The following is a 27,757-nucleotide window of genomic DNA, read 5'->3' as shown; positions in this document are numbered from 1 at the left end:
TCCCTGCCCTGCCATGGCGGGGCATTTCGACACCATTGTTCTATGGAAGAGCAGCAGGAGAGCAGGAAAAGCGTTTTTCTCCACCTTTCCATTCTCCGTCTTCCCAAGTATTGAATGACGGGCAGCAGGTTGCTGCCAGGCAGGACGGAGCCGTGTGTGCACGAGTAGATGAGGCCGCGCCGTGTCCTTGAGCCTGGTGCCGCACTGTGCCTGGAAAGAAAAACAGGCTTCAAGCGTAGCTAATGTGGCCGTGTTCATTTGGGAAGATCTCAACTGTTACACTGCAGCTGTATCTATAGTGTTATGGGTATCTGAGGGCTGTGACAGAAAATGAATTATTTGCATGCAGTTTTTGTGTGACAGCATGAGTGCCGTTGATCCCTTTCCCCCTGGGGTGCTTTCATGCAGCCATGCTACTGACACTCATGAGTGCTTTATGTTGTCTCTTTTCTGTAATGTTTTTTCTAGTGTTTTGTTTAGCTTTTGAAAGTGATTAAACCCTTTGTATATGAAAATCCTCTTTATGTTTCTGTCATAGTACTGCTAGCTAGCTTTTTTTATTTTTTTCCTTAAGGCACTTTGATCAGCAGGACTAGTCTGGCACCTCCTTCTTGTAGGAAGATGGCTTTAAAACTCCTTTACCTTTTTTGCTGTACTTCGGTACATCATTACTGCAGACTCTTCTGAGCTGTCTCTAGAGTAATTAACCAGCTCTGCACAGATTTGCATTCTTTTGTAACTGAGTTTTGAGTTGTGCTCACGGTGCATCATGGGTAATAATAAGACTTTTTTGCTAGTTTTGGATCATTTTATGTATAGTTATCATGGATACACCCTTCCTCTGAAATATCGCTTATGCTGACTATTTACCTAAAGTCATTCATTCTATTGCAGCACCATATTTTAAGGATGGTGTTGGGAATGTTATTTTGACTGCTCTTAGTTTAGTCAGATGCTCTAGATAAACTATGTGGTGCAGTAAAAATTTGCTGGGGAAAAAAAAGCTTAAGTGATCTCATATTGTTGTTAGTGCCCTGCAACGTTGCTTTATGTATATCCTGCATGTTTCGGTTGCAGCGTTGTTTGGGTCTTTTGACTGTTTTGGGTTTTTTTCCCCCCTGAATAATGTATCTTAATATAAACTCAAGTCCCACTGCCCTCTTTCTTCCTTTCCCTTCGGACCAACTGTTACTGTGAGCCTGGCAGTAAAATCTCCCACCTTCAGTCAGAAACATTGTATCTGATCTGCATGAAAGTTTGGTGGCTTAAGGTCATCCTCCTGGTACGTAGGTAGTACAGATTCAAACTAGGAGGAGGCACCCACAATTCAGGTTTCACACTTTTCACCGATTCAGTGTCCTCAATTACCACTAGAGACACAAAGGATGTGTGGTACTGCAAATTCTGCCTTTGGCAATGTTTTCTGAATACTGACCGTAAGCCACTCATCTGTATTTAAATGCATGAATTTAGAGCCTAAATTCTTGAAAATTGTTATATCCTGAAACTCATTATCACAGAGTCATGTAAGTCTAGATGAGGGACTGTATTTTGAATATGACTCTGAGCATTTCCTTTAGGCAAATTTAAGTTTCCTGGTGTTTAACATGCTCCCCAGTACCTAATCTCTACATCAGATTCTCTCCCATTCACTACGAGATGATCTAAGCATATTTTCTAAGCATTAGAATTTTTACGCCTCGTATCTAAACACAGCATTGCTGAGCTTCATAATGCTCTGCTCCTGATCCCTGTATACTGTAAAATGCGAGCAGTTTAAATGTCCCTGTTTTACCAAGGCACTTTGAGTAGAACGTGTACGTGCTGCAGAGATGGGGTAAAATTACCCAGGCAAAGTAATGAGTGGATGGATGAGCTCGATGCCTGCTTCAAAGGCTGAGTACCTGAAACACCTAATGAAGATTTCAGTGTTACTTGGCTTACTTCAGTGTCTGCTGAACAGTTAGTTCCTTGCTGTGTTCTTTTCATCTAGATGTATCTGAACAGTATGGACAACACTGAAGATGACTGAAGTACCATTTAAGGTGATGCAAGTTACAGTTGTTGAGGTGTTCTTGTTTGCATGGAAAGGGGCAGGGGAGCAGACACAGGAAATACAGTTAAAATGTCGTTTTTATGACACATGACAAATAGCTCCAAAGAAGGTGAGGAATGAACACTTAAATCACATTTTTAAATTAGCCAGAGCAGTAATAGGTAGTGTTGTGTTGGTGCATATGTAATCTTTATTTCTTTTAACCAAAACATTTATTTTAAAATAAGTTGGTAGTATCATTTAGGTTTTCTTTTAATACATTAATAATATTGCTAAAATCAAGCCATTTATATTTTTGATTCATTAGCACTTCACTGAGATATTTTATTCCTCCGCAAGACAAGCTTTTCCATGATAGCTTATGCTACTAAGGAGGATTTTTAATTAAAATCATCATTATTTTCTTTTACTGATACTGAATTTCTTGTCATTGCCAGTAGGACTAATATATGATTCTGAATGTGATGCTGTAGTACTAATACATTTTTTCACTGCATATCTTGCTGAAAGAGCAAAATATGTATCTGAACTTGTGAATTTTGAACTAATACTGTTTACATGTGCAAGTAGGAAAAGATGATGCACCCTTCCCCCTTCATTGTTAAGTGGTAAATTGTTGCTATGGTGATTGTTCTTTCCATCTCATCAGCTATAACCTGGTTTTCCACATCAACTGAGTAGCTGCAAGCAAAGCATGATATTTATTAATTTTTTTTAATATATCAGTTAATATTATTTTGCTGCGTAGTTGCTGTCTTGGGACTTAATGTCAGCTTCAAGATGCAGTGAATGTAAGCAAGATAGTTTTAATTTTGTAGTATATAAATCTGTGCACTCATTAAAGCAATCTTCATGTAGCTGCCAAGAACTTTAAGTAGGTTTCCTGAAGGAAGCTTATTTTTGGTGTATACCATGGATTATAACTTTTCTTTCATTATTTGAAAGACTATAAGCTATTGTAGTAAATATGTAAAATACTTGGTAAATCTCTGAGTAAGGTCTTGGTTAAGCAATTTGTTGTTTGTTGGCTAAGGTGATGAAAACAGGATAGTTGTAGTAAAATGCCACAGGACAGTTTTCTTTTCTCCCTGTGTAAATTGGTACACATGGTTCCAATGCAGAGAGATGCCTGCACTGTGGTGAGAGTAAGCTGGGTGACCTGGTGTGGAGGGGCAAAAGAAATCAGTATGGTCTGGATGTGGTCTGATGCTTATACACAAGAGATTTGTGTCAAGAAAAAGGCCAGAATGAGTGTGTGGCCCATCAAAATATCGCCCTGAAGCCGGGCATACCTTCTCTCAGCACCACTATGAGGTTTTTCAGGAAATGGTCCAGATGTTATGGCAAGCCTTGGAGCCATAGGTGCAACACTGTGGTATAGCAAAATAGATATAAATTTTTAAATAACCCCTTTGAACTTAAATTTGTCTAAACTCACTTATGTATTGTTCATTACAATCGATCTTTCATGTAAGGTAAGAAGCATTTAAAAATGTAACCGTGTTAAGTTGTGTACTGTATTGCTAGACAGCATAGGAACAACTCTTGTTTCCAATTTTACTCATGTTCCAGTCATGATCAGTAAAGGAGCAATATCGTATCCATCTCAGAAGAAGTTTTCTATTTATCACCTGTTTTATAGTCCCAAAGAGGACCGGCACTATAGAGAAGTTCTCAAAAGACTCTACTTGAGTCTATCATATCATGTAGAAGCATCCTAATTATCATATATGAAAATGTAAATAAAAATCTTTTCTTTGTTAGTGGTCTTTTTGGGTTCTCTATATGAAAGTGTTTTTCATGTCTCAAAATATTGTGCAGCCATAGGCAGACTTTGCATTTTATGTTCCTGACCTATATTCACAGTGAGGGATGTTTTGCTAAATAATGTCAAAGATCATCTCTCAGAAGAGCAGTCTCTTACAGGATATGGTGAGAGTTATAGCACAAATACAAATGCATAACCTATGAAGGCAAACAAGGAATTGGACTGTTATTTCAAGTAAGAAGGATGTCATTGCACAATTTAAGCGTAGATGAAAGAAAATGGCTTGGATCTTTTGGAAATACGTACTGCATGACTACTGAGAGGTTAATCCTTTTGGCCAAACCACAGTTCATTAAGTAGCCTAACAGAAAGTACTCCATGAAAGTGAGTATTGCCCTATTTCCTTCCAGCTGTAGGGCAGGAGAAGTTACTGAGAAAGCATGTTGTAAAGTTACCCAAGCCAAAACAGCCATTACAGTGTTCTTGTCGTATCTGTTTCCTTTGCCTAACTTTATCAGGTATGATATTTTAGTTTGTGAATCTGCTTATCTTGGGTTTGTGAGCTATCTCATTGCTTATTTTCCTCTCCCCAAGTCTGTATGATAGTGCAAACAGAGCACCTGCAAAAGAGTGTACCAAACTGCAGGGCACAAAGTCCTTGCATGTATTTCCCAGTTAGGCGAATAGACCGCAGAAAAACTTTGTTGTCATGTATGGATCCTTTTTTGTTGGGGAAGGATACAAACAATTCCAGCATTTGAAGCAAAAACTGTTTGTGAAAGAGAAGCAGCTGCTCCATGTTTTGTCGTCACATTTTCCTGAGTTACATTTCCTACAAAACCAGAAGTAATTCCTCACTGAACAGGAGCAGAGTGACCCAAGGCTCAGTAGCCCTCAGCGCCAAAAAAAATAGTTGAGTAATCTTTATACCAAGCTCTTTATGTACCCAACCTTCTGACTTTCTTTCTTCTTTCCTGAAGGCAGCAGTTTCAAGTACATTTTTAGCCTGCAGTACCAGTGAACCAGTACAAGGATTTAGCTGCAGACATGAGACGGGGACTGATCTGAGCACGGGAATAACTGGTTGAGACAGAGAAGAGAAGATGGTTCCTTTCAGCTATGCTCTCCCTCAGATTTAAACATACTATAGCCTTGCCTTACCTGGCAAGTTTTTGTCCTACACAGTCCCTTAAAGGGATCTAGTGTGTTCATTTGTTGTATGAGTGTAATCGGGAATTTGATGACCTGGAAAAAATGTATTCAGGCAAAATGCCAGCCAGAGAAGAGAATCCACTGAACAGTAGGACTGTGCACATGGGATCTAGTATTTCTTTCTGTATTATTTCCCTTTATAGTAATTGAGGGTGTTTTTAAATGCTTCAGTTGCTATTGTTTCTGAAACCATGTACACATTTATATAGTACAAGAACAGTTCTATAAAAGATAAATGTAAGATCAAAACAAAACCACATTTGCCACAAATGTGCACAAATTTGCACAAGTTGCCCTGTTTTATCTTGCTAAATTCTACTCGATTTCTGTAGCCAGTATTCTATTTTACTATTCATTAATTAATATACCTAGCTCTAAATTCTCCTGGTAAATAGACTTTGTTGCTGTGATATATAATGAGATAATAATTTAAATCTATTTCTTAGTGTTATTGAAACAGATTAGAATATACAGCTACAAGGATAAACAAGTTCCTTATTTGAATTTCTGGCTGGCAAGGAGACGGTGTTCTCTCACTACCACCTTTACACAAAGGAGCTGCTAGTGACTGCCAGAGAATATTTGTTGCTATAGACTGAAGCATATAGCATCAAAACCAGCTTAAGCTAGAAAGGATAAATAGTGCTTAAAAAAGCAAGCAAAAGAAAACCAACCAAACAAAACCCCACCAAAACTTCTTCCCCTCTGGATTCCCCTGGGCCTGGTCAAGAACTGTAATTCGGTCTTCTAACCCTAGGGTCAAGGATGCAGTGTTTTGACTACGTGAACATAGTTCCACCCCTCTCAGTTCAGAGACTATCCTTAATACTTTTCTTGCCTTTGTAATTCACAAGGAAAAAGTAAAAAAATGGCCCATATCAAAGATAATACAGGTATCAAGGAATTTTATAGGCTGTATTGGAAGATACTTTTTTCCCAACTGTAATTTTTTCACCACCTTGACTCACTTTCTCTGTAGATGCTCTCAAATACTTTAATTTCCTCTGCCTTTCTGTTGTATAGCAACTCACTGCTTTCACAGATTAATTGCTGCTGAGCATATTTTGTTTCATTACTAACCTGTCTGGCTTCCTGCCTTTTAACATTTCTGTTCTTTGATGTAAGCTTGACATTGTTAAGAGGCAATACCATTGTTCAGAGAACTTGCTTCAGCAACATGTGGTTTGTTCCTCTTAAGCACTCTGGACAAATGTCATCTGAAGGATAACAGAAAAACTGTCAGACCTTTCAAATATTTTCATCTGAGATTAGTGATACTACTTCTGTGTCTCACAGCCTTTAATCTCAGCAAATTTTAAGAGAGAAACATGATTTGCCTCATCCAAAAAGCATTATAATAATGGAAAGAAAAATGTTTTATTTTTTAAAAATATCTGATTCATGGTAAGTAAATCAACAGACAACACTAATGTAGAGATTGTTCTCCTTAACTAAATTACTTTTTAGCTGTGTAAATTTTTCTATATATGAACTATTCTAGATTAACTACTCAAAATTCTCTCATGCACTTTCAGGATAACAGTGCCTTCCCTAGTGGTTTGAAAGTGCTTGATGCAGAAGGCAGTTGGCTTCATGGATTTATTCCAAACTAACTGATGTATTTTACATGTAAGACAAGTCTCATCTGAATCATTTTAATGTGTAGGAAAAGAGACCACTGAAGAGAACAGATAGATAATATTGGTACTGTAGTTACTGTGAACAGCATTGGACTGTAAAAGGGTTTAAGGAAGATATGTTGATTTACTTGAAAGGGCATTAAGAGACAGTAGGTATAACCTGCAAATAAATCTTTTGAGTAATTTTAGTTCTTATGCTGCCAGTACTAATAATCAAGTTTGTATTGATTATTAAACATTATGCCATATTAGTTGACCCAAATAACACACTTTTTTTGTTTGTTTATTTCAAGGACAGATGGATGCTGAACATATCTTTAAAAAAAAAAAAGTAAGCTTATTTAAGTTTCTGAATTCCAAACTTCACATCACCAGAGTTTTTAAAGCTTGCGTTAGATGTAATTCATACTCTGTAATGTAGAGGTATTGTAGGAGGAAAAGTAATTAGCTGGAGGTGGACTCTTTGCTTAATCATCCCATCTCCAACAGGGGTAAATTCAGCGCTGACATATGCTGGCAAAAATCTCATTCACACAGACGCGATGTTGAGTTGAAGCGCTGCAGTACATCATGCTCCAGTCTTACCTGGTGGCATTTCTTCTTCAGGTGTGTGTCACTCTAGTGTGTATGCGCTTCAGCCAGATAAGTCTAGAGGGCAGTTCTGTTTGTTTACAAAGCAGCATGTTTTCTGGACCTATACCTATCTTTTCGTGCTTCTATGAAGGATAGCAGTTTAAGGTGTGATTCTATGTATAAGGCTTCCATGCAGAAGGATAGCATAGAAAGGGTTTCCCTCTCACTGTCGTTGAGAGAATGTGATGGGTATTGGAAATGCTTGTTCTCAGCTCCAACATTTCTAAAAACTTTCCAGAATATTTAGAATTCTGTCTCTGTCCTGATCTAGTATTCTCTGATTCATATGTCCCAGCCCTGAGATTCCTAGAAGAAGCAGATAAGAGACTGCATGCTTTAAATTTAGTCCACCTTGCAACTAACATACTCTTCCCTGTACAAAGTAGAACAGCTATTCATTCTTCTGCTAGGGAGATTGCATGTTCGGTTATTTCCTATGCCTGCCCTTATCTGCTGGAACGCACAATATGTGAGATTCATGACTGAAATCCTATCTTCTGCGGCAGCTCGTGGCCTCATCAAACCTTAAAGTAGGCTCCAGCACTTCTATTGCAAGCAATTAGTGTCCATTAAGTACACCACTGAGCAGACTAATGCCCAACTGCCATAGCAAAATGTCACAGAATAATAAAGTGTTAGCAACATACTGATGCTCTTACACCCTGCTGAGATAAAGTTTTTAGAATGACAGCGCCACTGATGCTCCTAACATGGACATCAGTAGCTATAGTTACACCAGTATGAGTCTCAATATTGATCCCAGTTACACGTAGTGAGATAGAGCCACTTAATCTGGTCCATTGCTGGTTCTGAGATAGCAGTTTGTCCAAATACAAATTGTAGTGCCAAATGAAAGTTATATCTATTCAACATTCCTTCAGTAGATTTAGTTCTTTGGTCTCCACGCTCCTCACTGAACAGGGGGCTATTCCCCCGTACGCAGTGTTCTACCCCACACCAGCCTATTTGGCACCTTATGGGAGTGTCTCATGAGTAATACTCAGGACTGACTGGGAGCAAGCAATATACCTGTCTTCCAGTGAACTGCTGCCTCATTCTTTTCAAGGACTGTCTTTTAAATATTGGTGTCCACCAGTGAGAGATGGGAGTCTTCTTCCTGTTGTGACCTGAGGCTTTACCATTGAGAAGTGTTCATGTGGAAGAATTGAGTCTCGTGGCACATTGTTAATGTCTCTGGAGATTCAAAAGACTGAGGCACACGTAGATGGTTAACATCTAGGAAGTCATGTCATGTCAGCTCCTTATTCATGCAGCGTCTTCTTCCTCATTAATGAGTGACTGCTAAATTCAATGAAAACAGTGTAGTGGACACCAGCCAAAGAAAGATGTGACTAATTTATAGAGTGAGGGAAGAAAAAGAGCTTGAGTATTTTTACAGTGACTGTAGTTGAGCCTCCTGAGTGGTATTAGTTGTCCAGAGGTATTCTGTCAAGCAAAAGCACACCTAAGAACAAAGACCCCGAATTACTTGACCGTTCTGTGAGGAAACTATACCTCAGCTTTGCTACAGCTGCTTGGCTGACTGCCAGGTCTTGCTGGCAAGGAATCATCTTTTCATCTAGGGTGGGCTGACGCCTTTTTCTCCTGACAACAAAGAGCTCAGTTTTGGTAACAAAAGGGTCCACTGTTGGCCAAGAAGCTTTCTTGGAAGAAATGGACACATTGGATATCCTGACCATTTACTGCCTGAAGTGTGTAGCTGTGTACCTTCAGGTGCTCTTACCCTGGGCTGTCAGGGACTGACATACCTGCTCTCTAAAACCATTGCCAAAAGAATTGTCACAACATCACAGAGAGAGTTTTCTGAGATTCTGCCATAGGAGTCAGCCTTCATTTTTCTTTGACAATATTCTTGCTTCTGACACAACTCAACACATTTAATAAGAAAGCAGAGTTGTTTCTTTTTAAATTATGCTAGAAAATAGGACCTTTCAGACTCTACCTTGCCCTCTTCTCTTGAGATTAATTATTAGGACCTCAGATGGCTGGGTCCTTAAATGTGATTTTCCTGGCCAGCTTATTCAGTTTCTTGTCTTCTGTGCCAGAAACAGCTTTTATTTCCTTTCCTTCTCTAAAGATCTTTTTCTCTGTGAAGCCTTTCTCAGACAAAATTGACCTTTGTGCTTTATGCAAGATCTATAAATGAGATTCCTGCTTTCTTGGCATAAGATAAGAAAGACCGTTGCTTTCCTGGCCTAAAAAAAATCTAAAGTTTCCTCCATGCTGTCTTACTTGATTTTATCATATCATGTTTGAAGTATAAGACTGATTCATTGTTTCTTGCATTTCTACAGAGATAATGCATGATATACCCGTAATTGTCGATAAAAGATGTTACATCTTGAACTTTTCCATGATGCTGTCACTTTTTATAATAGATTATATGTTTAAAATAGGGAGCTCACTGGAGTTTCTACCTGGACAGCTCGATGATGAGAGAGAATTACAGTGGAGCGATTCGTGTTGTGACCTGTGTGCCTTCTGTCCATGTAGTAAGGAATCGAACAGTCCTGCAGTTTCAGTTGCTAGTCAAACACATTAAACATGAGAAAAATGGTATCACTCTTCTCCCTAGTGATTACTCCCTTAACAAATTTACAGAGAGGCTGAATTTCTGCACATATGGACTCTGATTAAAGTACGTGAGAATCCCAGACCCAAGAACTCCTAAAAGCTTTCTTAGTATTTCTGCCTGTTCTGTGCAATTCCACTTTGATTGTCAGGTAAAAATCTAGTTTTTGTGTTGACCCTTCAAAAAGAGGTCATTTTGTATCCTATTTTCTCAGCAACAGCTTGAAAACTCAGAACAGTGCTTTGCTTCTATACTGGTTGGGCATTCAAGAAAAAGTGTAAATTGCAAGACTTTATAGCTAGACTCACTTGCATAAGAGTTAGAAAAAGAAACTGGCAAAAGCACGTTTCAACTTATATTGAAGGAGCTCCCCAGAATTCCTTGCAAACTAACCCATTACAGTATTTTAGCAAATCTTTTCAGCACTGTACTTTGTTCCAAAACTTTTCTCTATCTCAGCAGGCCTTTCACTGCACATCTGTCTCACCGAGAGTGAAAATGTTATTTATTTAATAGGATTGCAGAGTAAGTCTCTACTTGTTATCAACTGACTTCTTTCCAGTGAGAAATCATATTCCATATACATACAGTTGCTGTCAGAGCATGCTCGTGCTGGAGCCACAAGACTGCTGTGTGGAAAATATTGTCAGCTAAGCATAGCATGAGGTCAAATTCTATGTTCAGTAGACATACACTTGATCGAGAGATGTAGCTGAAATTCTGACTATCAGTTTTGGAGAAGAGTTTTATTATTGTTATTATTTTGCTAATCCTGTAAAATGGGATAATCTTTTAATTACTTGCACCAATCATCTTGAATTATCAAGTTCTTCAAGGAAGCATGTGTTTACTTTCCCTGCTCTTCCAGTGGCTCTTCAAGAATGTCCCCCATTCCTCCTGTAAGCCCTCAGCAATGTCGACTTGCAGAGGAACTGTAAGTCTGAGGCCTTCCCATTTGCTGACCTTCATGTTTCCCCATGGGATTCATAAAATAAAGTACATACCCAGGTGAAGGTGGATCTGTATGGACTCTAGGAAGGATTATCTTATCTTGGTATACAAACTGGTAAAATAAGTTGTTGTTGGAGTTGTTTAGCCCAGACAAGAGAAGGCACTAGAGAGACCTTGCACCAGCTTATAGTACTTAAAGGGGATCCACAGGAGAGAGAGGCTCTTTATCAGGGAATGTGGCAATAGGAAAAGGGGTAACAGTTTTAAATTTTGTCAGGGTAGCCCAGAGAAGCTGTGGAAGCCCCATCCCTGTAAGTTTTCAGGGCCAGGTTGGATGGGGCTTTGAGCAATCTCATCTCATGGGAGGTGTCCCTGCCCATGGCAGGGGGCTTGGAACTAGATGATCTTTAAGTCTTCCAACCCAAACCATTCTAAGATAATTCACCCAGCCCATAGGCTTGTTCCAGGACACAGCGTTTCCCAGAATTGATCAGTCCTTTCCTTGCTATGATACATGCCCTTGACATGGTGAGGCTTCTTTAATGTCCTCAAGAAAAATAGCAGGCAAAATTATTTTCCTGTCTCTGGCTGGTGGTCAGACCCATGCAGTTACCACTGACTGCCAGCAACATGAATTGCTGTAGTAGCAGCAGTTGCTCCTGTAGTGTTGTTTATTGAAGACATGAAGAGTGCAGAACGTGGTCTCTTCCCTATGTAGTAATGGCCAGCGTGTCTGAAAAACACTTCTCTGTGTGTGCAGCACCATCATTCAGTGCAGGCAGAGCAGAGTCAGTGCTTCTGGCAAGCTATGACAGCCCAGCTTTGCAAAAGGGAGAGGATCCAGCATGCAGCCCTTCTCTAGTGCTCGTAAAAGTTCAGAGAGCTGCAGTTTAGGATGGTAATTTATTTAAGATACTTTACTAGGAGAGTAATTATTGAGACTCAGGAATTGCCTGCCTATTAGAGGACCAGCTTTCAAGACTGGGCCTTAGTAGGAACGGCTCTTTTGGTGGGAGGGGAAGCGCGCACTATTGCTTAATAGGAGATTCTTGGCTTACCAGCTGCTCCAGTTTAATAGTCATGAGCATCAGTAAAACCCATTGATCTTGAGAGAAAGTCTGATTAATTCCGTGTTTGTGTGAAGAGCGGACAAGAAGACATTAGGATTGATTATTTGAGGATTTACTTCCTCCTTCGTGGCACGCAGTAGTGTTTACACTAAAATTCTGCTATTTGGTGACTCAGAGAATACTTGCTTTCTAGAAGAGGCTGAAGGAGAATGTCAGGGCTCCAGACAAGGACTGTAGTAAGGAAGAAAAGGGAGCAAATAGACCGTGACTAGCTCTGTTCAGAGGGTCTCAGAACAGTAGATTTCATGAGTCTGCAATAAGTTGTTACTCTCACAAGTGGTTGCTGCTAAATATGTAAGAATAGAACAATGAACCCTCAACCTTACCACGCAGATCTGCATGACTTCAGCTGAACAAAGTAGTCAGGGACCGCTCTAAGCAGGAATAAATAAGCTGCTGTGAACTCTTTTTCAGCAGTCTCTGGATGCCACAAAAGCCTTTGGGCATCTAGACAAGATCATCAGCCCTATGGGAACCAGCAGACAGCAATGTTCCGGGATTTTAATTTTTTTCTGGTGTCTGATAGGACATGCCAGTTGTTTATTCAAATTGTATGTTACTGGCAGCCGTTATAGGTAGTTACAGAGGGTAAATATATACATATATATTTATTTGCAGGAGGGTATGTACAAGAGAGAAGATTATTTTAAAGACTCCCTTCATCATAAACCCAGGTTTTGCATTTCCTTCATGCTGGAGATAGCAAAACCTGTGAAATAGCTGTCACCTGCTCTATGATCTGATGTTATTTGCTATCTGACGTGCTCTTCAGTTAAGAGGAATTGCATGTTTGCAGATGGAAGGACCATCAAAGTCTTTCCCTTGCTTGTTTATGCGGTTCAGTCTCTTGATGTTTAATGTATAACATGAGCAGCTTGATTCATATCTGCCAGCCTGGAGAAAAGTCAAATCACATACAACCATCCCTACATTTGAGCACTTTTCTTTCATAGAGAGCTTAGGCCTTTTGCTAATTAAGCTCTTGAGATATAATGTATCAGTGTTTTCTGTTATTCAGCTATTTCTGTGAATTTTTTTAACAGTTTTCGTTAAACATGTGGGAGAACTTGTAACAATTGAAAATGGAAGAAGTAATCCCAGAATGGTTTGCAAGACATGTTTCTATCAATAGTTCTAGTCATCTGGTACCTTACTGGGGAGAAGAACCACAAACCATGCAAAGAAAGATAAGCCCAGTTCAGTTTTGGCTGAGAGACTGCTAAGAACACAAAGAATAAATGTAAACACATACAGTTAATGCCTCTAAAAGGGTGGAAGTACTACAGTTTTGTTTCCCCCCTAGATTTTAAGGCCCAAAGATATTGAAAGGACTAGTACAGAAAATAACATTGCCACAGATCATTTGAATTCATGTCAATGTTTGTTATTTAAAGAGCTTAATTACACCACAGTCTTTTTTTTTAGTTATAAATTCGTAAATTGCACTTATATCTCATAAAGAATTATATTGTTTAGAATTATGTTCTAGATATTTTTCAAACTTTACCCAAACTATTTTAGATTAAAACTTTATTCTATGGTCAATCTGTCCTTTCTGTTCTCATTTGTAATGAAGATTGCAATTCCATAATATTGTTATTATTTTGAGAAAATGGCAGAAATAAGTATGTGTGCTACAGCTTTGGGAAGAGAGAAAAACAAATAAGCACCAAGCCTGTAGTTGTGATTTCTTCCTTAGTGTATTTTCCTCCATCAAACATAGTAATGAACTCTTTAAATTCAGATGCTGGAACTATAATTCAATAAGTTGCAGGCTGCCAAAGTCACTTAGGAAAAGCATGAGCCATACTAGAAATATTTCTGATTGGGGAGTTTATTTTACTCATTTTGAAACCAACAAAAACAACAGAATTTTAAATAAATTTTCATGTTTTGCATGTAATGTCCTGTAGTGTGATTTTCATGCAACCAGTGTGTTGCAAGTTATATATATTATGATGTGAAGAGAGATGTTTTACTCTACAAATACTTTGATATTCATTGCTAGTATATTTGTAGAACTGTGGACTTCTTTTGCCATGAAATTTTAAAAAAATAAATCTTATCTTTAAAAGACCACATTGACTCTGTACACAGGAGCGATTAAGAAATAGAGACATTGTCAAGGATGATGTTTGACATAGTTTTCCCAAATAAGTTTACTGTTTAATAGAACTTCCATAATTTTTCTAACTAGAATTACTGTAACAAAAAATGATTGGTTTTAGAAATTTACATTTACTTTTATATTTTCTGATTTTTTATTTTATTTTTACAAGTAATTGAAAGTGGTAACAATTAGTAGAACACTGAAAAATTTTAAGGTAGTGTTTTAATTTGATGAAACAGTCAATTTTCATACAAAAAATAATACCTAGTGATTTCCTGGCAGCTGTTATTATTTTTCATCTAGCTCTGTCCCTGGGATGATGATTTGTTGTTGCTTTTTTACACACAGGGTCTTGAGTAGCTGCCAGATACTTGTCATCATACCTACTGTTTTATTTCGTTTGTCCCAGGTAGAGAACAATTTAATAAAAAGGTGTGCTGGAGGGAAATGCAATGCACTGAGTGTATGTTAGAAATTCTCTAAGCAAATGATCACAGCGATCCATGTGTTCCCATTTCCTTGAGCAGGAAAATTCTCTCTGCAGAATCCTTATTACATGAGGTTTTTTTTCCTTGAAGCTCACATTTTATGATGAAGGGAAAAGAAACATATGTATCGCTTTTTTTTTTTATTCACTTCACTATGTCATTAAGAGCAGCTGAAGCTCAAGTGTGCATCAATTTTTTTATGCTTCCAGCTAGAATCAGAAGCTCTCTTCAGTCAACCAATATAATTGGCTTTGGTGATCGGAAACAACAAATTGTTTGCGGATATTCCTTTACTCCTTTCCAAAAAAACCTCCTGTCTACAGGAATTAACATTATGGGGGCAGGGAACTGGAAGAAAATATTGCTCACTAAGGAGACTTGGTAATAAAATAGGATAGAATATAGTCTGTCCTGTAAAGCAGGGCAGGATATAGTCTGTCCTATAAAGCAGGATAGACAAATGTAGATCAAGATTTATACTTTTATCTAGATGTACTTGGCACTTAGTGACATGAAAAGATACTGGCAGTAAATCAACATTTGCAAAAATGGGGAAAAAAAACATAAAAAAGTATATTTTGCCCAAAGTGAAAATTTCCTCACAGGAAAACTTGCTTTCTTCTTGAAAAGGCTATGCCATTTTCAAGATTTCTGTGCCAGTGCCAGGGTCAAGTACAATTAATATGAAAGCAAAACTTCATTCATTCAAGCTCCTGACAGAAAGATGGATAAAATTGAGTACATCACATGAAGAGCCAGCTCCATTATCCAGAGGCAGGTTATCTGGCATGTGGATAAAACACAGCAGGCTACTGGGACACCTAAGATTAGGGAAAGTAGCTTGTAAATGAAATTTCTCTAGTGAAGCTTAATGGCAATTTTAAACCACTTTTTAAATTCAGACATCTGCATATGAGTCTTTTTCCAAACAGCTGAGCAAGAGTAATGGCCTGAAAGATAGACTAGGGAAATTGTGCTAATTTATTTCCATTGTTAAAAGTGAATTTTCAGAAATACCTTCTTTTGCGGGGGGATGCTATCCTTCACTCACCTAAAATCTTTCTGAGCTGCCGAGTACACATGTGACTAGTATAAATTACAGAAACCTGTACCTTGGCACCCCTGTGTTGCTGGGCTGTTCTGGTTTTATTTGCATGGACCATAGAGGTCTAATGGAGAACACAAACACACTCTGGATCTTGGCATAAGAGGGCAGCTGATTCCTCAACAAACACAGAAATTCATGTTTGCCTTAAGACTGTACCGTATATTCGTAGGCACACTGGAACATGTTCATGCTGACCACTGCAGGAGTCTAACATCCACGCAGGTCAAGGGAACAAACCGTAAATGGTTCAAGTTTTTTATTTTTAATTGTGTAATGGAGGGGCCTCCAGTAAGACGATGAGAACAGTTCTGTCAGATGTCTGGAATATCCAGTGTAAACAGCCCCTAAATCATCTAATCTCATTTCCTGTAAACAAAAGACCATGTCATTTTTTTCTCAGAAAACGATTTCAAGAGGACTTCTAGTACACTGCCTAGCAAGAACCACCTTTTTCTCTGTAAAATATACTGAAACATTTCAAGGTTGACAATGCTTAAATTCAGCTTCTAGTTATCAGACCAGTTATGTCTTCATCTGTAACATTTCCTCATTTTGTCTTCTCCATTGACCAGTGCCAGATACCCACGTGTACACCATGGCAAGTGGCTTCTCAGAGTCTCTTCAATATTAAGTAGGTATGAGGCTAAAGAAGTTTAAGTTAAAAACCCTACCTTTTTAGAACCTCAGTTATTCTGTGGTCCTGACATTCATTTTTCTTTCTTGAGACATAGATGAGCTGAGCATTCTTCCATTAGTGGTTTTATGGATTCTGGATTATGTAGTACATCAAGAAGAAATTCCTGTTTATACTTGATTTTAATCTCTACATGTATAAAGGCCACATTAACCCTTCCTTTTGCTACAGTGTGTGGGGTCAGCATGATCTCATATTCCTTCTGTGCTACTTTCCATGACAGTCTCCCCTTCTGGCTAGACTTCTTGTTTCCCAGTGTTCTGGTTTGGTACAGTTAAATGCAATGGATTTGTTATCGTTGAACTTTAGGTTACAGTAACTTTAGGTTACAATAGGTTACAGTAAATTGTCCTCATGGGATTTGTTGGAATCCAGAAGTTGTGTAATCTGCCAACTCTACCATAGGATGTTTTAGCTTGTATGGAGATATTATAAAAGTAAAATACTAAACAACCAACTCCTAAGGTAAAATGCACATATCAACCCTTTTCTTTGATGTCTTCTGCATTAAGCTTTGAGATGTCTCAGAGAGTTAGCTTTTAATCCATTTTGATGTGCCTTGTTAATTCAGGTAATTTATGCTGTTGTTTCGTTATGTTGCCATAGGGTAAAAATATGAAACGATGAAAACAATCCAAGTATGTTACATCAAGGCAGTCTAGATAAGGTATAGGACCCATAATCTTTATGTGTATATGAAATGTTTGGCAAAATACTCTTTGTTAAAGCATGAGGTTTGACCCAATATACTGTTACTAGTCTGTAAATCCTTATGGATGTAGACATCATTTATTTATGCTGTTATTTACGCCCAAGACTGACATCTGGCTGAACAGTCGTTAGCCTAGGTTATTTTTTTCAAGTACTGAAGTCAGGCTGGCCATTTGCCAGTTTTAAGGAATCTCCTCAGTTTTTCAGAAGTTCTTAACTCGGTTAGTATTTTTTTCAGTTCTTCAAATATGAGTTAGAACTTCAAAAAAAGCTGAGAAACGGATGTAGGCTGGGAAGGGAGAGTTTTCAGAAGCAAAATCCATTAGGTGAGATGATACAGATCAAGTGCCAGCAGTGGAGATTGATCAAGTAAAGCACTTTGAAGAGTTTTTAACCTCAGACCTTTATGAGGACATGTATCTCACTTGCTCAATTAAACCTGTAGTTTAGGAGCACTTTCAAGTTTTTCGCTGACATGAAACTCTTGTATTGCAGTATCTGTTAAGTCAGCCTTTCTCCTCTCTGTTTCTCTCTGAGACTCTCATTTCTTGCTGGTATTCACTCACTAACCCTCACTTCTGAGGTATATTGCAGCAACGAGTTGCTGAGAGTGACAAAGCCAGGAGTTCTTAGGTGGCTCTACATAGTTTTACACATATGTATCTTTTAATCCTGCCATAGCAGAATATTGGTTTTCACCCAGTATTATCACTGAGAGAAGCTGTGCTAGCTGCCTAGCACACTTGATAAATGACAGTCTCTCACTTGTGGTCTTAAAAAAGTGTAGATGATATATACTTATCTAGCATTCATTACTGATATATAATATCAGAATAATATGGAAATAAAATGGGGACAAGGAAAAAGTTAAACTACCAAAGTATTCTTCCTTAATATTTTCCTTGTCCTCTCCAGCTTCTCTTTTCCTGGAAATGAGGAAAAACTTGGTTTTGTAGAATTGAGCCTCTAATAGACAGAAATGTTAAAATGTTCATTAGTTTCATACCTGGGAAAAAACAACAGAATATTCTTTGCTTTCTAGAAAATTCACTGAATTTTAGAATTTTGGAAGATAGGTTTGTTGTTTAGACATTTCCAGTTTCAAAAAGGAAGACATGGTTAGAAATACACAGTATGTAATGTTCCCTCAGACAAACCTGATAGCTGTCATTAATTAAATATATCTCTGAGAAATTCATGTAAGTTTAGCCTTTACAGATTACTTTTTATTACAATATGGAAATCTTTTAATAAGTAACATTATTAAGATATTAATTTAGGATAGTTTGATAGGAACACGGTTGTATTTCATATACTGGACAAATAGAAAACAGAGAAAATTATTTGTATCATTTTAAGAAATAGAAAGTAAGCTCCTGGAAAGCTTTGTGGTGGAATTACTCTGCTTAATAAAAGCTGAAAAATGATAAAAAAATAAACATGTTCCTTACATATTCAGTTGACTCTGCATGAATGAGGCAGCATTACAAGTGCATTGAAGGATACAACGGAAATACAAACTAATCTGGAGGGTAATGGACAGTTCTGAATGGGATTTAAATTTCAATAAACATTACATAATGCATTCCAGACACATGGCATTATATATAAGCATTGTTGCGGCAGAATGCTAAATAATGTTGTTTAAGCTCTTCATCCCTCAGTACTCCTTCAAGTCACTTTTCAGGCATAAGTAGATAAAAATTTGATTGCAGTATTGCTGGGAGACTGCTTGTAAGAAGCCTTTGACTCGGTGCTCATAATCTCTTTACTGTAGCGAAGATGATGTGTATATGTTTACCCATGTAACCACACACACACAGAAGAAAGGTATCAGTAGTGATATCGGTTGTCTCACAGTCTAGAGAGCTTAAGCGTCTTTCCGATGCTGCTGTGAGTCAAAATCAAATTTCTAACAGTAGCAAAGTTACTCAGCCATTGGTCCTGCAGCTCTCGCTCACTGACAACAGAAGCTGGTGGATACAGAGACTCCACATGCTGTCACCTCATACGAGCACTCTGCATGAGTCAGTGCTATGGGTTCTTTTTTAATGTAGAGGAAAGGAGAGGTGGGGGTTTTTTTCAGTTTCCTCTTTCAAAAGTTCTCACAAAGATTTCTTGTCACCGCGGAAGATGTAGAGCTCTCTGGGAAGAAAAACAATTCTCAGGTAGATGGTCATCGTTCAAATGTGGGTCATTTTGACTTACTGTGTTACAGACTTAAATTTATGTGAATAATTACTGATAGTAAACACATCTGAAAGACTTTACAGTGAGAAAATTACTCCAGGAACAGAAGATAAAGGCAGCTTTCCCAAACTGTGTAAAGCATAAACGGAACAAATGGATTGTATTTCAGTGGGGCTACCCGGCTTTGATAGCTCCCCATTATAAAAGATGTCTTTCAAAACTAACATAGTTCTCTGTAGTCTCTGATAATAACACTCTGATCGTGTGGGCAGAATAAAACAAGTACAATCAAAATGTAGTGCCAGGCAGCAGTCACTGGAAGCAGATAATTTGGAAAATATACGGACAAATCAAGTGTGGAAGTCAAAGTAAAAAGTCTGATACTTACAAGTAAGTGTGCAGGAAATAAAAAAAAAAATACTTGAATATACAGTTGCAAATTGAGATAATAAAGTACATATTGCTGAAGTTAGCCAGTAAAGCATCCAAATGCCAAGGTGATAAACAGCACATAATGCAAATAGTGAAGAGCCTGTGTTCTCAGCTTTGAGTTGAGGAGAAACCAGCTGAGCCGGTGTACATTTACCATATGCCATCAGTGCTGCGTGCTGAAGAGGCCGTCAGGCAAGTGCCTCAGCACAGCCATGTGCGCACACTCCTTTCTGGCTGGTAGAAGGCCTGCTCAGGATCACAAACCCCGTTCTTGTGCCCTAAGCCCCTGGGCACAAGTTCCCCCAGTTGCGTCGTCCCTCAGCGACAGCTGAGCGCCAAGGCTCTGCTCAAGGGTGTTACTGAGACATGACTTGGCAGTGCTTGAGTCTGAACAGTCGCTCCTGTTCTGGTCTGCTGGAACTCCTGATGTGAGTACAAAAGGGGCAGAATAGCAGGAAGTGCAAGTTGAAAGAAAAAAGGTGTGAGATAGATAAGGCAGCCAAGCAAGGCAGTGCTCTTTTTGGAGCCTTCTGTTCCATTGGCTTCTTCCTGCTGGGACTTGCTTTGCCCAGCTTCATGTGACAAAAGTTTCACTAGCTTATTGCTCATGTCACCCTTTAATTCCTTACTAATTGCTACTGTATGTTTGGACAGGATGCGTGATTTGCTTCTTGTATAGAATAATACAGAAAATGCACAGGCATCAATAAATAAATGTACTATTCTGGTAGTATGTGTTCCCGATGCTGGTTATTTAGTATATTATTTTAAAAATGTCTACTGTAGCGGTGGCGATAGTATTAGACTATTTTTATATGGGAATAGTCTGGTTGTTCTATCACCACAAAAGGATGATCAGTGTCTAGTTTATCTGTGTGCAGACTACATTATCATCTCACAAAACAATGTCCCAGTGCTAGGATTGCTTCATTAAGTTTATGCTACATAGACATAATTAGACAGGAGCTAAGAATAGCTCATCTAATTGAAAATAATGATTATAGAGAAAGAATGGGTTTTGATTACTGTTACTAAGCAAGCACGTATCGTACAACCATTCATGAACTGCACAGAACGCATATGGGATTTTACGGTGTACTTGTTTTGATTAATGGTTTCTTTCCCCCATCCTGAATATAAGTCAAAGGTGTTGCTGTGTATTTTCTCATTATCTTTTTTTCTCAGAGACCTAGAGGGACCTGCGAGAAGGCAGCATGAGCTGATATTTATCCAGTAAATTATGACAAGCTAAGCTTTGAAATAACATTCAACATTTATCCCCGCACACATTTTAGGGAGGATGTAACTTGAATAAATCTTCTCCAGGCACCACAGATGAAACTGTCGATGTGGGGTTTTTTATGTCTGTGTTTATACTAGTACCCTACGGGATTAAACATCCTTTTAGAAATGCAAAGTCTGCCATACTGTTAATCCCTTGGTGCTCATTCTGATTAATGCTAACATTTAATTCTTTCTTTGTCTAAAACACATAGAACTCCTCTTTACTCCTTGAAAATAAAACTGAAGTTTTACAACAAAGTTGTTGAAAGTTTTCATTTATTTGGTTGTTGTTGATTAATATCACCAGGCACATGGGATAAAAGTTGCTGCTGCTGTCCTCTTAGTTAATTTTTTTCTTATTTGTCAGTTTTCTACTAGAATGCTAGGAGAAAATTCTGAGATCATTAAATTTAGTATATCTGGTTTAGAAATGTTATTAATATCTCTAGAGGCTCAAAAAACTCTGCTGGTTTGCCATATTTAGCTTCCCCTCCATTCTAATGAACCATTTTGTAGCTCTAGGCTATGTGCTGATGCTGTAGAGGCAGAGAGAGAGCACTGCCATCAGGAATATTTAAACAGATGACTCTTTGAAAAATGAAGTGGGGAGGGAAGATGGGACAAATAGTAATGCAACCCTGCAGTAACACAGCTATCAGTTGGCACAGTCTGGAATTGGAGGCACTTGCAACAAGCTGTTCCTGAGGCTTTGTAAGAAATAACAGAAAGAAAAAAAGTGGAAGCAGGGGGCAGATTACTTTACGAAAGTATTCTAAATTGTTGTCTTGACTTCAGGAAAGCTGCCTTTTCAGATTGCTTTGGATTTGAAACTCAGCGAGGTACAAGGATTTAAAACTGTTAAGTCCCCATATATCCTACTGAAGCATCAAACACATTTTCCATCCCATTCATTTCCAACATGGTCTGATTGTGGAAGGGCCAAGATACCTCAGTTTTACATGACACCCAGCACTGAGCATTAACTTTTGAATGTTTTAAAGGTGATAGCATTCCACAGTCCCCTTGAACACCGTGCATCCTGATCTCACTGACCCCTGGTTAGGAGTCATCATGGTGGCCCAGTCTGACCTTCTGTACAGTTCTGGACACATACCAGTAATGTGTATTAAACTCATAATCCCAGGTTTCAGTCAGATAGTATTTTAAGTACAAGGTTGGACTGTAAATCATGTACCTACAAGAAATATGCTATAAGGATGAGCAGGACTGAAGAACTGAAAGGAGTAATGCATTGAGTCTGAAGTACTTTGACTTGCAGTACCCACGGCAAGTGGGCATAGGAGTGCACTATACAGTATAGTTTATTGTAACTGAGGACATTAGTCTTTTGCTCTCATATTGTTGATGCAATTCATGAAAGACTCCTCTGCATATAAATTGTTTTCTACTCTGTACAGAACTGCACATGCAAGAGCTAAAGCTGATGCTGCAGATCAGGCCGCTCAGGCTGCTCGCCAGGAATGCGATATTGCAAGAGCAGTTGCCAGAGAACTTTCACCAAATTTCTACCAACCAGGTAATTATAGATTGGCGGGTTTTGTGGCTAGTTTTTTTTTCTTTTTTATTGCAGTGAAAAGGTGCTGCTTTAAGTTAAAATGTTGGTTTCATTTTGCATGTTGTCATTTACACAGAAACAATAGTCGTGTAAGTCATGGAGAGTGTACTTTGCTCAAGAAGATTTTGTGTTTATTTTTTAATCATTTGGTGACTGTTGCTTTGTATAAAAACAGTCGACTCTTGAAAAGTCAGTACCAAGCATAAAAGTTTGCCTCAGATTTATAGATAGGTCAGGACAGTGTCGAAGACAGACTTCAGCAAACATAAACCAACAGAAATTTGAGTTACTTCTGTAATGTGTTTATTAGGGGAAAGGACCTTAGTTTTTTCACTGTTCAAGAGAATTCTTTACAGTCTTCGCTAGCTTAGGCCTGAATTCTGGAGAATGCTTTTTCGATACACCTACATAACCTATGAGAGAATCTTCTGTTACGCTTGTGATACTCTGTGGAACATTAATCCCATACTCAAGATATCATGCGATTAAATCTGTGTCACCTATGTCAACATTGCAATCCATTTTCACCTGTCAGGTGGTTTGAAAATTTGCCATAGAAAAAAGGAAAGTGTGTTTTTCTTTGTTTTTCTGATGTCTTTTCTTGAGGTTAATACTTTTGTGTATTGCTCTTTAGCTTTTTAGTGGAGAGATGAAATAGAACTCCGTTTGCCGATTTTATGTCTTTTCTGAAGCCTGTCCTTTTTTTCACCTGTCAAATGAGTTGAGTCACATCTTGTTTTTACTTTTCAAGGACTTGCCTGCACTTGTATGCTAATGGAGATTATAGCTCTGAGATTCATTTTCACTTACTGTCATCTTCAGCACATTGTTTCAGATATGAATGCGTCTATTCTTAAATGTACCCATATGACAGATGCAGGCTAGTACCATGACCCGCAAAATCAAAAAACAACGTCCTTCAACATTTTCTAATAATCCACTTATTTCCTTCAATTTTTGCTATTAATGACCACTATATATATATCTTGTTACTGAACTGTTACTGGCAGTCAACTTAAAGGTCATTTCTTTATTCTCAAGTATTGGGTTGTAGAGAGCAGTCTGTGTGTTTTGGGGGTTGGGAGAGTCGGGGCATTCTTTTTTATTTGTTTAGTGCATAAGTTAAGGGCTGGTCACCCCAGGCAGGTTAGAATCTCCATTCCCTTTATCAGTCTTGCAGATTTTCTTTGTACACATCCTGGTAATTCTTTCTTGAACACAGGCTGTCCAGAACTGTAGGCAAAGCTCAACAGAACTATTTCCAGTAGTAAAACTTTATTAGCTCCACAATGTTATCAAATTCCAACCTTTCACTGTTGGAAATTACCTCAGTACAACCTCTCATGTGGACTTGTATTAGTGGCCCATACTTACTTCTATGATACTCAAGTCTTTTTCTTTTTTCCTTATTACATTCTTCTGTTAGCTGATGAAATCCCAATTTCTAGAAACAGTTCAACTCGTAAGTCATAAGTTAAGAAGTTGTAAGCTTAGCCATGCAAAGAACTAATAACAGGGACCTTGTCAAAAGAAAGCTTGATAGAGAGTAGAAATCAGAGGGAGTTAAAGCATTTGGAATGAAAGTATTTCAAAGCTGCCAAACCCTTGGAATAAAGACTGTCAGAGTCCTTGAGAGAAAATGCAAAATGTCTGATGGTGTGAAATTTGACACTAAGAAATCTCCCTGATCAAGAATTTGTTAGGTGCCTTTTTTTACTTCCTGACACAAGATATGAAGTAGCATCGCTGACAAATTCACAGAGATTTGGGGAGAAAAGGCATAGGATTCTTATTTTCCTCATATTTTAAAATTTTTATTCTAATTACAGACAGGAAGATTTTGTAAATGTGTACACCAATGTAACAAAACATTTCTCAAGGTTTACTTCCTCTAGTCTTTGTGCAGAAATGTCTGTCAGTTAGCTAGCTACCTATCGAGAGATAAATACCCCTTTTGGAGTCTAGATTTTTAATTTCCTCATTATTTTCAAGATGGCCAAATACAGAATATTCGTATCCATTTGAAAAAAAAAAATTGCTATTTCCATTGCTTAAATAACTTTAAGATGCCAAGATGTTAATTAAATTTCAATTATCCCAAATAAGCTGCCGGAAAACACCAGACTCATACATCATTGTGACCCTTTAAAATACTATCGTGTCAAAGATACTTCCCATCCTCTGTTCATGATGCCTTTTTCAGATACATTCCTTCTGAGTGGTACCAATTAACCCTAAGACTCACCTGTACACATATGTGCTTATTTAAGTATTTCCCAAGTGTTACGCTATGAGTTACTAGACAATGTTATCATTAGGTGTTGTCATTTATGCTAATAAAATAGATAAATATTTTTATTATTTGCATTCACTCACATGAACAGCAGTAAATATCTGCTTTTCAAATAACATTTTTCCTATGTTTGAATGAAAACAGGGTAAGAATTATTGCTTCATAATAGCAACTTCTCAGTTTTCTTCTGTTGCTTGAGCTTTTTATTTTTATAGTACCTCTAAAAGATTCTGTTAGTGCTACTAAAAGGTAATGAAAAGTATTGTATCTCAGTCTCTGAAACTAGAGCTAAGAGAAAGCTTTCCATTGTGCTAAATTGCCTTGAAAATAAGTTATTGTGGGAAAGTGTAATTTTTCTTTCATTACTTGAACTGCTTAGTATGATAGACAAGCATGCTGTCAGCAATGAATAAATGTGTGTAGTATATCAACAAGTCTCTTGAAAGGAAGGGAGTCTAAAAAAATGGAAATACAAATACCTCTCTGTGATCAACAGTTAAACATTTTTTCTGTCTTAATAGTGATCTCAGCATTACCTGTGGCCTAAGTCCATTTAGATGGCTGAAAATCTTTTGATAAAGCTCTTAAATTTCAGATCCTTCAAAAGCAGCTTTCAGGGCCGCATAGCCTGGTATTACACACAGTTTCTAATTACAGTGACTATTCATCAGTCAATGTACCATGACAGTTCTTACTTCCCAATTACTTTCTCTCACATTTCAATTTTATATTCATTAGGACATTCACCACAAGCTGCCAAGAGGGTCTAGCTCTGTAGTGTAGTTTAAAAGGAGACTGAAAGGAGGGCAAAGCAGTAGGAAGCAGAGTAGCATCCAGCGGGTAAGAATAATAATGTCAGTCTGAATCATGAATATTGAGGTAGTGTAGAAATCTCGAGATTCAGCTTTCCCAGTAATTGATTACCTCAACATTTGGTTGAAAAGGTCAGTGCCATGGTGTAAGAGCTTACTAGATTATAGGGAGCTGTTTTCCCTAAGCTTGTTCACACTAGTCTCAGGCAAGACCCTCCTGCTGTAGCAGAGATCTGGCTGGTGATTAATTGCTGTGAGGATGGTATGTCTTTGCAGAGCCCTACCCACAGAGTTGTACGTTCTGTAGATTTAACAAATGTTGCAGTCTTTGTAGAGGCCATACTTCACAGACCTTTTTATCACCAAATAAAAGGAATTTTGAGAAATCCCAGCTCTGGCCTGTTTGTTTCCTCCAGGCATCACTAAACTTGTAGATGTGTTGAAAGAGAGGACAGGAAACAAATGATACCTGAGTCATATCCTCATTCAAGGGAGTCATCCAGGGACAGTTTGAGATTGTGTTTGCTTAGAGGAAAACAATAAACACTGTTTTGTGTCTCTTGTTAAAACCTAGAGAAGAGCAAATGACTAATGGGAGTGCTGTACCAAAGGTGTCACAGAAAAGAAAGGCTTTTGACACCCAGTAAAATGGAGGAATTTTGCTCCAGTTTTGCACAAGATTAATAGATGCTTTGACTTACACATTGCATTCTGAATTCCACAGGCCACCTCTAGGATACAGTCTTGTAAACACGCTGTCAGAAGGTAAACTAAAATATGAACTTGCACAGGTTGAACAGCTAAGCCATAATTAACTGTGTTCATATATATCCTGCAGCAAATGGATACTGCTCTTTCATTCAGTTTGAATGAATAACGTTTGATTAAATGAAAGAGGGGTAAAACTACTTTGCTCCAGGGTTAAAGCAGTCTGGGCACTTTACCATGGAGCAATTACGGTCTGGAAATTCAGATCTGTATTGTTTTATGGCAGATTATTTGTCAAGCCAACCAGCTGCCAGATTAACATGCATGGCTACCAGAACAATTCGTCCAGCCTTTGACCTCCTAAACAAGGGAAGAGAGCAAGGAGCAATTTATCAATTAACACTCTCTAAAGAGATGAACAGATTTTTTTTTTTGTGAAATATATGACCAGAGAACAAAGCTTCTCTAATGAAAAGAATAAGAGTTTGTCAGTTTTGACTAGTGTTTTTTCCTGTAATGTTTGGTTACCGTTACAGAATCTGTGTTAATGTGCTGAACATCACTAGTTTCAGAAATAAGCATTTTAAGCTTGTAATAAGGTAATTTGTAATGGCCCTTAATGCCTTAAAGCACAACTATGTTTTACAGTCCCTTTTGACCAGTGGTGGATGTCTGTAGCCTTCGAAGAAAACACATCCTTCCTATGTTCCTCCTCTCTGCCGTCTCCACCTCCTCCAGTTCACAAAATGCAGACTCCATATGGACAGGAAAGAGAGATTTCTGCCTGATGCTAATTAACTGGAACGTACTGGCTAAATGCATGTGGACCAGGCCAGATATTTTTATTTTAAAAGCCAATTACAATGAGCATTTTCCCTGATTAAAATTACCAGCTATGCAGTCAGTTTGTGCCTTAAAGCATACGGAAGCTCACTAGTGAGTCTTAGTCATACAAGAGCCGGTTCATTTTCTGAAATTATTTGACATACGGTTTCAGCCTCACACAACTGTTATTGGGATTCTTCCTATGGCATCTTTTCTTTACAATTTTTTGCTTCTGTCTTCTTTCTACACAACTCTGAAGAAGCCAGAGTCTGTAGAATTATCCTAAGGCACTTCTCTTGTATCTAGTAATTGAAGAAAGAAGGTGGATTGAAAGGAAAGGTATTAGTTTCAAGCTTTCTTCTTGTTCTCCCGTTTCTTTTTATAACTCTTGTCATACCAGTCTTCACAACTTGACTTCCAAATTTGTGACGTCTCGCCAAGCCATAAGTACAGATGTCCCCACCCGTCCACATCTTTCCTCTTGCCCAGTGTGAGGCCCATCCAGCTCCTGGCCCACTGCCGTACACACAGGCTGGCTCAGGC

The 27,757-nt window shown here is 38.2% G+C and overlaps 1 protein-coding gene across 1 annotated transcript in view; it reads left to right on the top strand.

Annotated features, from left to right (window-relative positions):
- The first annotated feature begins 10,783 nt into the window (after nucleotides 1-10,783).
- LOC104270018 (junctophilin-1-like) overlaps nucleotides 10,784-27,757 on the top strand; it is a 42,940-nt gene continuing 25,966 nt past the window's right edge. The window contains exons 1-2 of the mRNA XM_009864248.1: nucleotides 10,784-10,836; nucleotides 22,419-22,537. Of these exons, the coding sequence (XP_009862550.1) occupies nucleotides 10,784-10,836; nucleotides 22,419-22,537 (172 nt within the window). The remainder of the gene's footprint in view (nucleotides 10,837-22,418; nucleotides 22,538-27,757) is intronic.

This window comes from Apaloderma vittatum, unplaced genomic scaffold (assembly GCF_000703405.1).
Source record: "Apaloderma vittatum isolate BGI_N311 unplaced genomic scaffold, ASM70340v1 scaffold24222, whole genome shotgun sequence".
In the NCBI taxonomy this organism is placed as follows: domain Eukaryota; kingdom Metazoa; phylum Chordata; class Aves; order Trogoniformes; family Trogonidae; genus Apaloderma; species Apaloderma vittatum.
Note: the sequence above shows the minus strand (reverse complement) of the source record. Positions and strands in the feature narration are given on the sequence as shown.